The sequence below is a fragment of the Anomaloglossus baeobatrachus genome, chromosome 4 (genome assembly GCF_048569485.1).
Source record: "Anomaloglossus baeobatrachus isolate aAnoBae1 chromosome 4, aAnoBae1.hap1, whole genome shotgun sequence".
In the NCBI taxonomy this organism is placed as follows: Eukaryota; Metazoa; Chordata; class Amphibia; order Anura; family Aromobatidae; genus Anomaloglossus; species Anomaloglossus baeobatrachus.
Genome location: NC_134356.1, coordinates 267,943,313 through 267,957,061, shown reverse-complemented (window position 1 = coordinate 267,957,061; position 13,749 = coordinate 267,943,313). Strand labels below are relative to the sequence as shown.

At 40.1% G+C, this 13,749-nt stretch overlaps 1 protein-coding gene across 2 annotated transcripts in view; it reads left to right on the top strand.

Moving 5' to 3' along the window:
* The window catches only part of XPOT (exportin for tRNA), a 136,151-nt gene that overhangs the window by 79,144 nt on the left and 43,258 nt on the right, over positions 1-13,749 (top strand). For both annotated transcript variants that reach the window (XM_075344826.1, XM_075344825.1), the window contains exons 14-19: positions 2,662-2,781; positions 5,574-5,668; positions 7,818-7,887; positions 11,477-11,715; positions 11,870-12,155; positions 12,583-12,772. In XM_075344826.1, coding sequence (XP_075200941.1) covers positions 2,662-2,781; positions 5,574-5,668; positions 7,818-7,887; positions 11,477-11,715; positions 11,870-12,155; positions 12,583-12,772 — 1,000 coding nt within the window. The remainder of the gene's footprint in view (positions 1-2,661; positions 2,782-5,573; positions 5,669-7,817; positions 7,888-11,476; positions 11,716-11,869; positions 12,156-12,582; positions 12,773-13,749) is intronic.

Below are 13,749 nucleotides of genomic sequence, written 5' to 3'. Positions count from 1 at the left end.
GCTTTTTTTTTTTTTTCTTGTTACACTGTTTACTGATGTCATATTAATTTGTTAGATTTTGAATTGGACATTTCTGAACATGGTAATACCAGATTCGTCTTTTGTTGTTTTTTGTAATGGGGCAAAAGGGTGGTAATTTGACTTTTTTTTCCCTCTTAAACTGTTTACTGTGCTATAGAGCAGTGAATTAGCACTGCTCTGTATAGCAAAAATCCACGATCTATTGTGATGACAGGCACTCGGGGGTCTTCAGCAGATCCCTGACTGTCAAGGCAACTCATCTGCACCCCACAATCACTTGATGGGTGGGATCATTGACACATTTCCTGTCTGTGCTTGTTAAGGCCGCTCTGTGATTGCCAGCGGCATTTAACTGGTTAACAGCCGTCGGTTCTCTAATTTACCCACGGCTGTTAGAGGCACTGAATGGCTGATTAAATCGGACATAATTTGCAGGGAAAGATGAGATCTCTCCATTTGAGCCGCATCAAAGGCAGGGACACGGCCAATGACTTGACTGTATGTTATTGGTTCTGAATAGGTTAACGTCTTTACAACCATATAATGTTTATCTGTTTTATGCGTGTAGGGGGTGTTTGGAGCATTACTACTGTAAAACCAAAGCCTTAGAGAAAGTAATAATTGCATTTTAACTCACTTAGAATTTATTTCAGTACATTAAATGGTAAAATGATAGGTGTCATTTAAAACTACAACTCATCCCACAAAAAACAAGCTTCCATATGGATGTTGATAAAAGAAAAACAATACTATTCTTGGAAAGAACAAATACACAAATTACCTGTTAATAATGTATTAATGTAGGTGTGCAGTTAGAGTATCCAAGTATTGGTATGTGCACCTTACAGTAAGTGTAAAGTTTGCTTAAATGTCAGCTTTTTGTCATGTAAAAAAAATCATACCAACAAAATAATTTCAATACTTTTTCCTCCTGTAATGTCACCTATAATCTGTTCGATTCAATTGAAAAATATAGCAAAATATGGGTGGAAATAGAAAAATATATAACATTTTTGTATTCATTTGCGCATTCTTAAACTTTTGTTGAAGTACTCTGAATTTATAACAGCATTCATTTTTTTCCGGTTGTATTTTCAACATAACACAACTAAAATTAGTGATCTTTTCCCACTCTTTCTTGCATTCTTTCTTCCATATCTATCAGGTTTTGAAGCCATCTCCTGTGTACAACCCCCTTCTGGTCTCCATAGATTTTCAATGGGATTCAGGTCTGGGCTCTGGCTAGGCCATTCAAAAACTGGCAAAGCCATTCTTTTATTAATCTGTAAATATCCCTAGGGTCATTGTTGTGCTGAAAGATGAAATTCCTTTTTCTCTTCGGATTTTTAGCAAAGGCCTAAAAGTCTTGTTGCAAAATTCAAATATTTGTCAAACAGGAATTCCCTCCAGCTTGCCAAAAGCCCCAGCTCCAGTTGCTTCAAAACAGCCTCAAAATATAATGCTGCCTCCACCTTGCTTCACTTAGAGTATGGTGATCTTTTGGTGATGCACAGTGTTGGCTTTGTACTAAATGTACCTTTTTTGAATTGTTGATAAATAGTTGAAACTTGCTCTCATTCATAACACGTTTTACCAACATATCCGAATTGGATACTTTTCATTGTAGAAAAGGCTTTTCTATTTCCACCATTCCCCACAGGTCAGCCATATGAAGAATACGGGAGATTTTCACATGTAGTACACAATCGGTACTTGCCACAAATTTCTGCAGCCCCTTTAATGTTGCCGTATGCCTCTTGGCAGCCTCCTTGACTAATTTTCGCCTTGTCTTTTCATCAGTCTTTATGTATGTCCAGTTTTAATGTCACTGTTGTGCTAATTTTAAGCCACTTATTGATGAATCTTCAGTGTTCCATGGTATATCTAATATCTTTTGTAAGGGGTTTTTTTGTTTTTGGTTGTTGTTGTTGTTGTTGTTGGTGTTTTTTTGTACCTTTCTCTGAATATCTTTCAACAATGATAACCCTTGCTGTGTTGTAAGTTGTCAGCAGACCATAGGCCTGATTCATCAAAGCCTTTACGCTGGTCTTGATGCATCTCAACCATTGGCGTTTGATGAAAAATATCAGTAAAATCTTACGAGAAGAGCTGAACTTTGAGGTTAAGCAGAATCACAGTAAATGATGGCAGCACTGTACTGACTACTTATAAATGTTTTTGGATAATTCTGAATGAACCCCCAACTATAAGAGGGTGTTCACACTTTTCTGACTATTATTTTAGGTTTGTTATTGCTATTCTTCCCCTCCCCCCTCAAAATTGTTTGCCAATGTTTTGTGCATAGATCAGGTGACATGAAATGTGGAAAAAGTTTTAAAATTATTCCTCTTGGTATGATTTTTTTTATTTTTTTTAATTTTTTTTTACATGACAAAAACAGTGGTGTGTAGCCTTTATGTATATCTTATAAGCTTCAATATATTTTGTTAGTTTGCTAGTATATTGCAGTTGCAGCAGATTTTCACCTTCCTGTTAGTTTCATGGAGTTTCCTGAAATAATCTGATTTTTCTCCATGTGTAAACTGTTCCATAAAGAGACAGAACACTATAGAAATCTTTGGCCATATCATTTTATGTTCTAAGCATCCTAGAAAGTTATATTTTGTTTATCTCTTTTAGCTGGTGACCTCTGATGTGAGTGCCTACAATCACACTTCTGTTATATTAGAATTTTTTGAAACTGTTGTAAGATATGAAAAGTTCTTCACGGTTGAGCCTGTCCATATTCCTAATGTTCTGGTAAGATATTATCTTCATCAAAACCAATGCACACAAGTCAATTCTTTGAAAACATTGCTTTAGGCTCTGTGCCCACATTGCGTATTGCATGCAATTGCGCTGCGTATTGCACCGCAGCGTAACTGCATGCGTCCTGCGTCCCCATCATAATCTATGAAGATTGTGCATAATCCATGCACGCGTTGTTTTAAAACGCAGCGATTTGCATGCTGCCAAATCGCTTCGTTCTAAAAAGCAACATGTCACTTATTTCGTTGGCTTTGGATGCAGGTCCCGCTCTATGGTGGGGGCTGCATCCAGAGCTCATGAAATCTGCTTTTTCACTGCATTCATTATGCAGTGTTTCTGCAGCGATTTGAAGCGCACATGTGCTGCTCAAATTGCTGCAGAAATTTCTGCAGGGACAGGACGCAACGTGGGCACATAGCCTTACACTACAATATAACTTTTGCTCCATCAGGCTTTCTTAAAGCCAAACCTCTTACTTTTACAATACATTAACGGATGTACAAATGCTAAATTTTTTTTTCTCATTGTCCTACAGTAGGCCCCATTTATAAAAACTGTCTGAAATTAAAAACACCTTAAGCAACCAGTCAGCGATCAGCTTTAATTTCTTCCTTTACCAGTCTGACTGCTGGGAGCCTCACTGATTTCTAGAACCAGGGTTCTAAAGCAGCTTATTTAAGCACCCCCTGGTAACTATACACTGTGTTCCAAATTATTATGCAAAAAGAGTTTGAGTGATAAGGTCAGAAATGTTTTGTTTGTCATGTAAACTTATTGCTGGTGATGTGTGTCAGGGCTTTTTATATCACTGAAAGCAATTGCAGATACCTGTTCAAATTAGTTTGGAAGGTGTGTCCAAATAGAGGCAAGACTAAAGAAGGCTGTTCCACATTATTAAGCAGCCTACATTTTTTGCCAAAATGGGAAAGAAAAAGGATGTGTCGGCTGCTGAGAAGCAAGCAATTGTGGAGTATTTAGGTCAAGGCATGACTACAATCAACGTTGCCAAGACACTTAATTGTGATCATCGCACAATCAAGTAACATGTAGCTGATTCACAGCACACACGTGTGCGTGCTGATAAGGAGAAATTGAGGACTCTTTCCAACAGGCAGTTGCGTCAGGTTAAAAGAGCAGCTGCTAAAATGCCTTGTCATAGCAGCAGACAAGTTTTTGAAGCTGCTGGTGCCTCCAACGTCCCCCGAACAAGATGCAGGGTCCTTCAGAGGTTTGCAGCTGTGCGTAAGCCATCCTGTCGACCACCTTTATCCACTGCACACAAGCAGAAACGTCTCCAGTGTTCCAAACGATACATGAAGACTGACTTCCAAACTGTTTTGTTCACCGATGAGTGCCGTGCAACGCTCGATGGTCCAGATGGATGCAGTAGAGGATGGCTGGTTGATGGACACCCCATGAAAACACAGCTAAGGAGTCAACAAGGAGGAGGTGGAGTAATGTTTTGGGCTGAAATCATGGGGAGAGAGATTGTCGGCCCCTTTAGGATCCCTGAAGGGGTAAAGATGAACTCCATAATCTATGTGGAGTTTCTAAAACAGCACTTCCTGCCATGGTTCAGGAGGAAGAACCGTGCATTCTGCAGCAAGATCATTTTCATGCATGATAATGCACCATCTCGTGCTGGAAATAACACATCTGCATCTCTGGCTGCTATGGGCATAAAACAGGACAAACTTATGGTGTGGCCACCATCTTCCCCTGACCTCAACCCCATTGAGAACCTCTGGAGCATCATCAAAAGGAGTGTCTATGATGGCGGGAGGCAGTTCGCATCAAAGCAACAGCTCTGGGAGGGTATTCTGTCCACATGCGAAATAATTGAAGCACAAACCATCCAAAAACTGACAAATTCAAAGGATGAGAGAGTTCAGAAGCTTCTTTCAAACAAGGGGTCCTATGTGCAAATGTAACATCACCTAGAATTAACTTTTGACTTGAAAACTGTTTGGTTTCATTTTGTAATAAGCTGATAATGCTTATAATGTCACAATTGACCATTTTGTTTTTCAAAATAAAAATAAAAAGGTTGAGAACTCTGCTGTAAATAATAATTTGGAACATGCATTTTGAGTGTTTATTAATTTTAAAAATATACTGTTTTCATAGGCAGTTTGATCAAAAACATTTCAATTATACTTGAATAGTAGATGACTGGAAAATAACTGACTGCAATTCATAAAGCTAATTTAGGAAAATATGAGAAAATATATTTTTTGCATAATAATTTGGAACACAGTGTAGTATTAGATCAGATATACAGAGTGGACAGCAGTGGGAGCAGCTTCTTCTAAACACAGCATCTCTGGATTCTGTAGTTTTAGATCAGATAGGATGGACATTAGTGTGAGCAGCATCCTCTTCAGCACCTCTGGTATTTTCAGTATTCAATCAGATAGGGTGGACAGCAGTGTGAACAGCATTTTCTTACCTTTCCTTCTCTGGTACCTTTTTTAATATTAGATGAGATAGACAGGGTGAACAGCATTGTGAGTCGTTTCTTCTTGCCTCAGCACCCCTGATATCACCAGTATTTGATTAGAATATCCACTGGAGACACATCTTCCTATCCATGAAGGGGCATGGGAGGAGCTTCCTACTGCACATGCTCACAAGCTCCTCCCCTATTAAGATTCTAGGACAGATTCCCATCCATGCAACACAACAGCATTTTTAATTGAGAGATTTCTTAGACCATTGATTAATAAACTCTCAAAAATTTAGCATTTCCTAATTCTTTTGTAATGTACTATTATAAATTTCAGATGGCATTTTTGGATCACAGAGGTCTGCGCCATTCTAGTCCTAAAGTACGTAGTAGGACAGCTTACCTTTTTTCAAGATTTGTGAAGTCTCTGCAGTAAGTATTTGTTGTTCGTATCGATATTGCTGTTTGGTTTCTATTTACTGGTCCAATGTTATGATATATTGATTGTGAATCCTTTCACAATGAGGATTGGGTGACTGTGACTTTCTAGTCTAACCCCTTAACGACAGCAGGCAGTAAAAGCAAGTCCTAGCGGTCAGTGTTAATGTCCCCCGGCTGCTGCCAGCAGCAAGGGGAGATTGGCGCACATCTCAGCTGATTTCTACAGCTTGACATGTATGACAAGCATAAGTGGAATCGTTATGTGCCCGTGCCATTTAACCCCTTAAATGGCGCTGTCAGTAAGTGACAGCGCCATTTATAACCGTGATTGCGCTGAAAATTTACATACAGGCTGATACCTGAAGTCCCGTGACGTGATCATGAGACCATCGTTGGTTGTCATGGTAGCACAGGGTCATGTAACTGGCTGTTACAAGAGATGATCATTTCTCCCGGTCTAAGCGATGGTGCTCTGATCAGTAGAACTGAATGAACGATCAGACTGCTGACCTAGTAAAATAAAAACAAAAGTTTAAAAAAACTTTTACATTTAAACCCCCCCCCCCTTTCGCCCCATTGAAATTTAAAGGGTTAAAAATATATACACATTTGGTATCGCCGCGTTCAGAAATGCCCAATCAAAATACAAAATCAATTAATCTGATCGGTAAACGGCGTAGCGGCAAAAAGATTACAACCGCCAAAATTACATTTTTTGGTTGCCACAAATATTGTGCACAATGTAACAGGCAATCAAAAGGTAGCATCTGCACAAAAATAGTACCGTTAAAAACATCAGCTCGAGGTGCAAAAAATAAGCAGTCAATGAGATCCCAAAAAATGACAACGCTACGGTTCGTGGAAAATGGTGCCAAATGTACGCCACTTTTTTCAGACAAACGTCTGAATTTTTTTTAACCCCTTATATAAAAGTAAACCAATTCTTGTTTGGTGTCTACGAACTCGCACCGACCTGAGGCATTACAGTGACACATCATTTTTACCATATAGTGAAGACTGTGAATAAAATATCTCAAAAACAATAGTGTAATCGCATTTTTTTTTTTTGCAATTTTTCCATATTTGGAATTTTTTTTTGCAGTTTTCCAGTACATTATATGGTAAAACTCTTGGTTTCATTTAAGTTTTTTTTCGTTCTGCAAAAAAACCCGATCCCTCACATGACAATATTGACTGAAAAATAAAAGTTACGTCTCTCGGAAGAAGAATGTAAAAAAAAAACAACAAAAAAAAAACGGAAAGCGCATAATCGGCCGGTCGTGAAGGGGTTAAGGGTATTGTTCACTTGAACGTTTTTGGTGTAGAAAGTGCAGTAACAGCAAAATTAGTGAGATTTTTAAAATCTAATTTAAATATTCAGTTTTGATCTTTTTGCCTTTTTTTTTGTCTAACACCTATTTATTCAGTTTTCACTGTAGTTTTTCTCATTGAGCGCAAAATTACTTGGCACCGATAGAAAGTGTATTTATGCTGCAGTTTTATGGGCTATAGCCTATGTTTACCATGCAAAAAACAGCTTGAATAATGCTGTGTGGGAAAATACCCTTCTAGTTTTCTAGGACTTTACATTAATGCTGTCATATGATCTCTGCGGCCCTACAATCACATACTGTATTGGTATCACTGCTGCCTGTGTATTGACAGATTCCATTCAGAAGCAGAGTATTTATCTTCACACAGCTGAGGGTGTGTGAAATCTGCTGCAATCCAGGGAATCCGTCAGCAGGTTTTTGCTACCTCATATGAGTGATATGATGTAGAAAGACCTTGATTCCAAAAATGTATCACTTAGTTTACTGAGTGAAGCAGTTGACAGTTTTTACATGTAGCCGGGTTCAGAGAGCTAACCTCGCCCACACCCCTATTTAGCAGCTTTCTGTGTACATTGTATATTGATAGGAAGCTGCTAGTCTGTGTTGGAGTGTGGAAGGATTGTGAAACATGAGGGCACCTCAGCCTCTGCCCCATGCTGCTCTCAGATTATGTAGCAAAAACCTACTGACAGTCACTTTTTAAGAGCTGTTTAGCGCATCCTCCAATTTCTTTCTTAAAATGTTCTATAATTATTAATTTACTCAATAGCTTTTTCATTGTATTGCTGTTTTCCCTTTTCCCCTAGCAAACACATGAATGCCTTTGTGGAAGATATACTGAGTAGGATTCAAGATCTCCTCCAGCTCTCGCCACCAGTGAGTTTCTAGTTTATAAGGATACGCTGAATGTGTCAGTAATGTAACTGGTTAAGAGGTTCTCCCTATGTGTTTTGTGATTTCTGTAACTAGTGATGGGCGAATAGTAACTATTCGTGTTCGGATAATGCTTACCAGTATTCGTCACAACATGTAAAGTGCTCGGGTTCCCCACTGACTTGCATTAGGTTCCTTATTTGTGATGAATACTGGATTAGTACTTAGGGATTCATTATGAATAATCCGAACACGAATAGTTACTATTCGCTCATCATTAATTGTAACCCACTGGTTTGACTGCTTGGAGACCCAATGATTGTGAGGTTTGTGCGCCGAATCTAATTGGCAGCTTTCCACAAGTATAGCTGGGCAAAAACACAGCATTTATCTCCGGATCGGTGGAGGTTAGAGCAGCCAGTACCCCCAATCAGTGTTGTCACATCAACCATTTTAACAATGCCAAAAGCCTTAATTGGTGAGAAAACCGAGGAACAAAAAGTGCAAAAGGCTCTTAATTGGTGGAAAAATGCAATACAATGCAGGGAATTGCTCACCTAGTAGAGTTGTGTAACACCACATATATTGAGATTATTCTTGTCAGCTGCTGACAAAAAACAGGCGGAATGAAATCAGTGGGTCCTCTATGCTGCTAAGACCCCAAATGAACTATCCAGGATACTGGCTAGACTTTAGGCGGTTTTATTAATGCATTTTTCAAAGTCAACTGACTTGGGCCATGAGCGCACGTAAGTGCGTTCTGCGCCGCAGCGTAAAGTCACTGCTTGTATGAATCAGAACGCAGCTGAAGAGCTGCGTTCTGAAAGTTTTGTGTCTGCAGAATTCCTGCAGAATTCATGTGTTCTGGATGCTGCCTCTCCCATAGAGTGGAGAAAGCATCCAGAACGCACAAAACAATTGACACGTTACTTTTTAGAACGCAGCGTTTTGACAGCATGCAAAATGCTGCGTACTAAAAAGCAACGTGCGGATGGAATTTGAACAATCTACATAGATTTTGCTGGGGACGCAGGACGCATGTTTTTACGCTGCGGTTCAGAACGCAGAGTAAAAGCATGAAATTCGGCAACGTGCGCACATAGCCTTAAGGTGTGTGGTTTATTACAATTAAATCAATTGACTTCGAAACGTTGATAATAAAGCCACATCAGCAGTGCAGAAGATCCACTGATCGCATTCCTCTTGGTTTAAAAACCATAATTTGTTGTCCTTCTATGACGTTATTTCTGCTTCTGAGCTTGCGCCAGCATACAGGGAAGAAGGTTACTTTGTGCTTGGCTTTATGCACCAATGTGTAACTCATAGCCTCAGTAAATGTTAAAGGTAATCTGTCAGCAGGATTTTTACTATGCACTGAGGACAGCATGGTTATGGGGCTGATGCACCAATTTTAGAGATGTCACTCATTAGGGCTCATTCACACAAGCTTATAACATGGCCAAATGGATTCTGATGTTTTATCAGCATTCAAACCAGTGTTTACTACAGATCAGTGATATTTGTATTCATTTTTTTTTTTCCCATGCTGATTTAGGATGAGCTAAATCGCAACAGGCTGCGAGTGCATCTGATAATTTGATGACATGCACCCGTACAAGTCTATGGGGGAGTGTAAATCATCGTACTGCACTCACATGTCATCCGCAGTCCGATTATACGCCGGTGCACTCATGCTCCGCTTCTCGCTTGTGAGAATCAGATCACCGTAAATGACACAAGTCAAACTCTGATCAGAGTGTAAGCAGAGTGTCATTTGCATAATCGGGCCAATTCTTTTGCATGAGAGAGTAAATGCCCTTGTGACGCCAGCTTTATGGCTTTCAAATGTCCGTGCTCAGACCAGAATGCACGGACTGCCCTCAGGTGTCCTGTACCGAGTGTGACAGCCTCATATGAAGCTGTTATACTCTGGTCGGTAGAGCCGCAACCAGTCCATCTGAAAGAGCCTTTAGGCTGTGTTGTTGATTCAATACAATGAGCATTTCATTAGCTGGAGATTATCATTGCCGAACTAGCTGCCCATTTGCCTCCTGGTCCGACCACACCCCCAAGAGTGCTAAGCAGCATGCGGTAAATATACAATGGGCATACAGAGATGCTGCTGCTGGCCGGTGTCTGCTTTCTGAGCTCCTCTATATCTAAAAACTCCAATTGTGTCACAAGTAACAATTGCTGCACTCAGTAAGCTAAGTGACACTGCTGGAATCAGGGTCTCCTTGCGGGTTTTTTGGGTGTTTTTGTTTGTGGCTTTTTTTTTTTTTTTTTTTTAAATTATGTGCAATCTTGAAATGTCCATGCTAGCCACTAGACTCCTATTTCCAGCTGTTTTAGGAAGGGTTTACAGGCATTTTCTTATCAACATATCTCTACACAGCTGTTAAGTTGTCCATTAAAAAGACGATTTCATGCCTGACCCTGCTCCCCTTCCCTTCTCAGTGACCTTTGCACATGTTCATTAGCCACTTTAATCAAAAAGAGGGTTTGGGATCTGACCAGTGTAGCTATGGGTCACACCTAAATAGCTCTAGATGCAGTGTATGTCCCCCTGGTAGTAAGGCCAGAAGGCACTTTTGGGTCTGGACGTAAGTGCCGAGCGGTGGTATAGCTGTTCTTCGGTGTTGGGCAGTTTGGGATGTCATGGTGCTCCTACCTGGTTCCTTGCCCTCCGGACCCGTTCCCAGTCTAGTGACCAGACTAAAGGATGTTGATCAGACATCCTCCAATACAGTCCCTTGCCAACCCTTATACCGCCACCTGCTGGTCTTCAGTGGTATTACAGCGCAATAACTTACATTCAATATAACAGAATCACACCATACATACATCAGCACAGGAATTATTCCACTGGCTTCTATGACTGCAGAAACCTGTGTAATTACTCCGTGTGTGTGTGTGTGTGTGTGTGTGTGTGTGTGTGTGTGTGTGTGTGTGTGTGTGTGTGTGTGTTCAAACACACACTCCCTGTACATCATTTCATACTTTATTTACCCTGTACCTGCCAGTTCTTTAGATAGCACCTTCTGCACTGTGTACTTTATTTGCATTTGCACTTTTCCCAGCAGGGATGTGTAGGGTGATGGTAGGGGCAGTCCACAGGGAGTGTGGGCGCCACATTGTAAATTAGTGCCGACCTCCGCTAACAGGGCACAGGAGGGAGTGCCTGTATAGGGCAAGCTACTCACTTTTCTGTGCACCCCAATGGTCCTATTACTCATTCCTTATTTAGGTCTATTTAGCTTGTACACCTTGGTGTGGGTATTTTTTAATATCTTACAATAAATTCTGTTTTTAAAGGGTTAATTTTTCTACAGTATGCTACATATCTCCTGAAACAGGACATTTTAGTCCAAGTCTCAGCAGCCAGTAGGAATATTTGCAAGAGTAATTAACAGTTTGTGCCATGTAAAAAAGAAAAGAAAAATAAAATGACCCCCCCCCCCAAACAAAATACATTTTGCACAAAAAAAACATTTGATAAAATCATCTTTCTTTTACTGAGACTTCTCAGAAGGGATGTATTAAAGGTGCACCATCAGAAAATGACTTTATGACTTTTCATTTTCTTTTTAAGGAGAATGGTTTCCAGATGCTGCTCAGCAGCGATGATCAGCTCTTTATCTACGAGACGGCAGGTGTGCTAATAGTGAATAGTGATTATCCTGCTGAGCGCAAAAGTATTCTTATGAGGAATCTCCTTAATCCATTAATGGAGAAGTTTAAGATTCTTCTGGAGAAACTGGTCGTGGAGCAAGATGAGGAGAGGCAGACGGTTCTGGCAGACTGCCTTAATCACGCAGTAGGATTTGCCAGGTAGGATCACTAGCAGGGGTTTCACATTCATTACCCTTGTCACCATAGCTTGCATGTACTTACATTATTTCCTTTGACTGTTGACCTGTTAGTGTGGTTTTGCAGTGCAGTTTTTGTGATGGGATTGATGCATTCTCTCTTCTATTCCCTGTAGTCGTACCAGTAAAGCATTCAGCAATAAGCAGACAGTAAAGCAGTGCGGCTGCTCTGGAGTCTATTTGGACTGTTTACAAAGTTTTCTGCCCGCTCTGAGTTGTCCTGTTCAAAAGGAAATTCTCAGAGGAGGCGTTCGCACCTTCCTGCACCGTATGATCATCTGCTTGGAGGAAGAAGTGCTTCCTTTCATCCCTACAGCCTCAGAGCATATGCTAAAAGACTGTGAAGCGAAGGATCTGCAAGAATTCATTCCTTTAATAAACCAAATTACTGCTAAGTTCAAGGTAAGTACCGTATATAGAAATGGACTTCCCTACAAATGTCAGTGTTAAGCACATTATATACATCCAGCGGTTTTGATGGTAGAAACGCCTGTCTGTATACATTGTAACCTATTTGTAAATCTAGTTTGGCAATGTCGGCTAGTACAAATTACTTGATGGCAAAATATCCAATGAAGGCAGGCAAAGATATCAAAGAAATTAAATAATGTTGGAGGGAGGAACAATTACCCACTTAATTTAGTTGACCAAAAATGGGTATTATATGGTTTTCAAGAAGATATTCCCTCACCACCACTACTTCATATTGGTGTTGGTAGGAGGGGGAGCGTCTTTGAGATTGACCAGTAAGGTGTTCTTGATGGCACAAAATCTTAATACTGCAGCACTTTAGTTTTCATATTTTGCTGTTTCCACCTTTTGTCTGTAGGCACAAGTGTCACCTTTTCTTCAGCAAGTCTTTATGCCACTACTTCATGCCATATTTGAGGTGCTCGTCCGCCCGTCTGAAGAGAACGACCAGTCTGCTGCACTTGATAAGCAAATGCTGCGTAGGAGCTATTTTGCCTTTCTGCAAACAGTCACTGGAAGTGGGATGAGTGAAGTTATAGCCAATCAGGGTAAGACTGTTAGCCTATTTATTTTGTTGGGTTTTTTTTTTTTTTTTTTAAAAATTATATATACACACTTTCTCATAATTTTACATGTGATAATTTAATACCCTGATTCAGTGGCTGACATATCATTGGTGCAACCCGTGCAGTCGGATAGGGGCCCATTTCTAACTCCAATGCAGTTGTGCATCATGGTGTGAGCTATTGGGCTGCAAAGGCCCTATATATAATTCTTGCACAGGGGCCCTTTTCTGTTTGTGTCTGCTAGTGCTCTGATTCAGTAAAATGGGTTCACATTGGTTTCCAGTAATTACTCCGGTGCTCACTTGTCTCAGTACTTAATGTTGACGTTATAAGGTTTTGTTCAGATTCTGCACATTCTCCTCCCTGCTTATTACATTTTGTGCTTCTGTTTGTGTGAAAGATAAAATGGGTTTAGATGTTCCTCTGATGTAGCTGTTCTTCTTCGATTAGGCAAACCCTTTCCAGCTGTTTTGCCAGACACAATAGCGTGGTTAGCCACATTGTGTCAGCTATAAACTGCTCTATTAGGACATAGGTATGATCTGTGACCATTGCTAAGCCACAGTGCCTATAGGGAGTAGGAGGTAGTCAGAAACAAACCTAGTCTCATTATTGTTCCAGGATTCAGCTCCCGACTGCCACTTAGATAATGTCTGTCACAGACTGACCAAGAACCCAGTAGATGGGGCGATTTTTAATTTTTATTACAGCGTAATTAAAACGATTAGGAAGTACAGAGTAGTAAACTACCAGCGTGAATGCAATGATATACATTCATTCATGTGAACTGTCATTGCCTTGCGTTGGTCCTTGTGCTATCCATATGCTATCAGTTTTGCATATAGACAGAATGCGAATATTTAAAGAAGTTGTCCAGTTACCAAAACTGATTTTTTTTTTCTGATAAATCTTGCTAATATGTGCCCCTCAACACATCTATATTATGTTTTTTCAGCAAA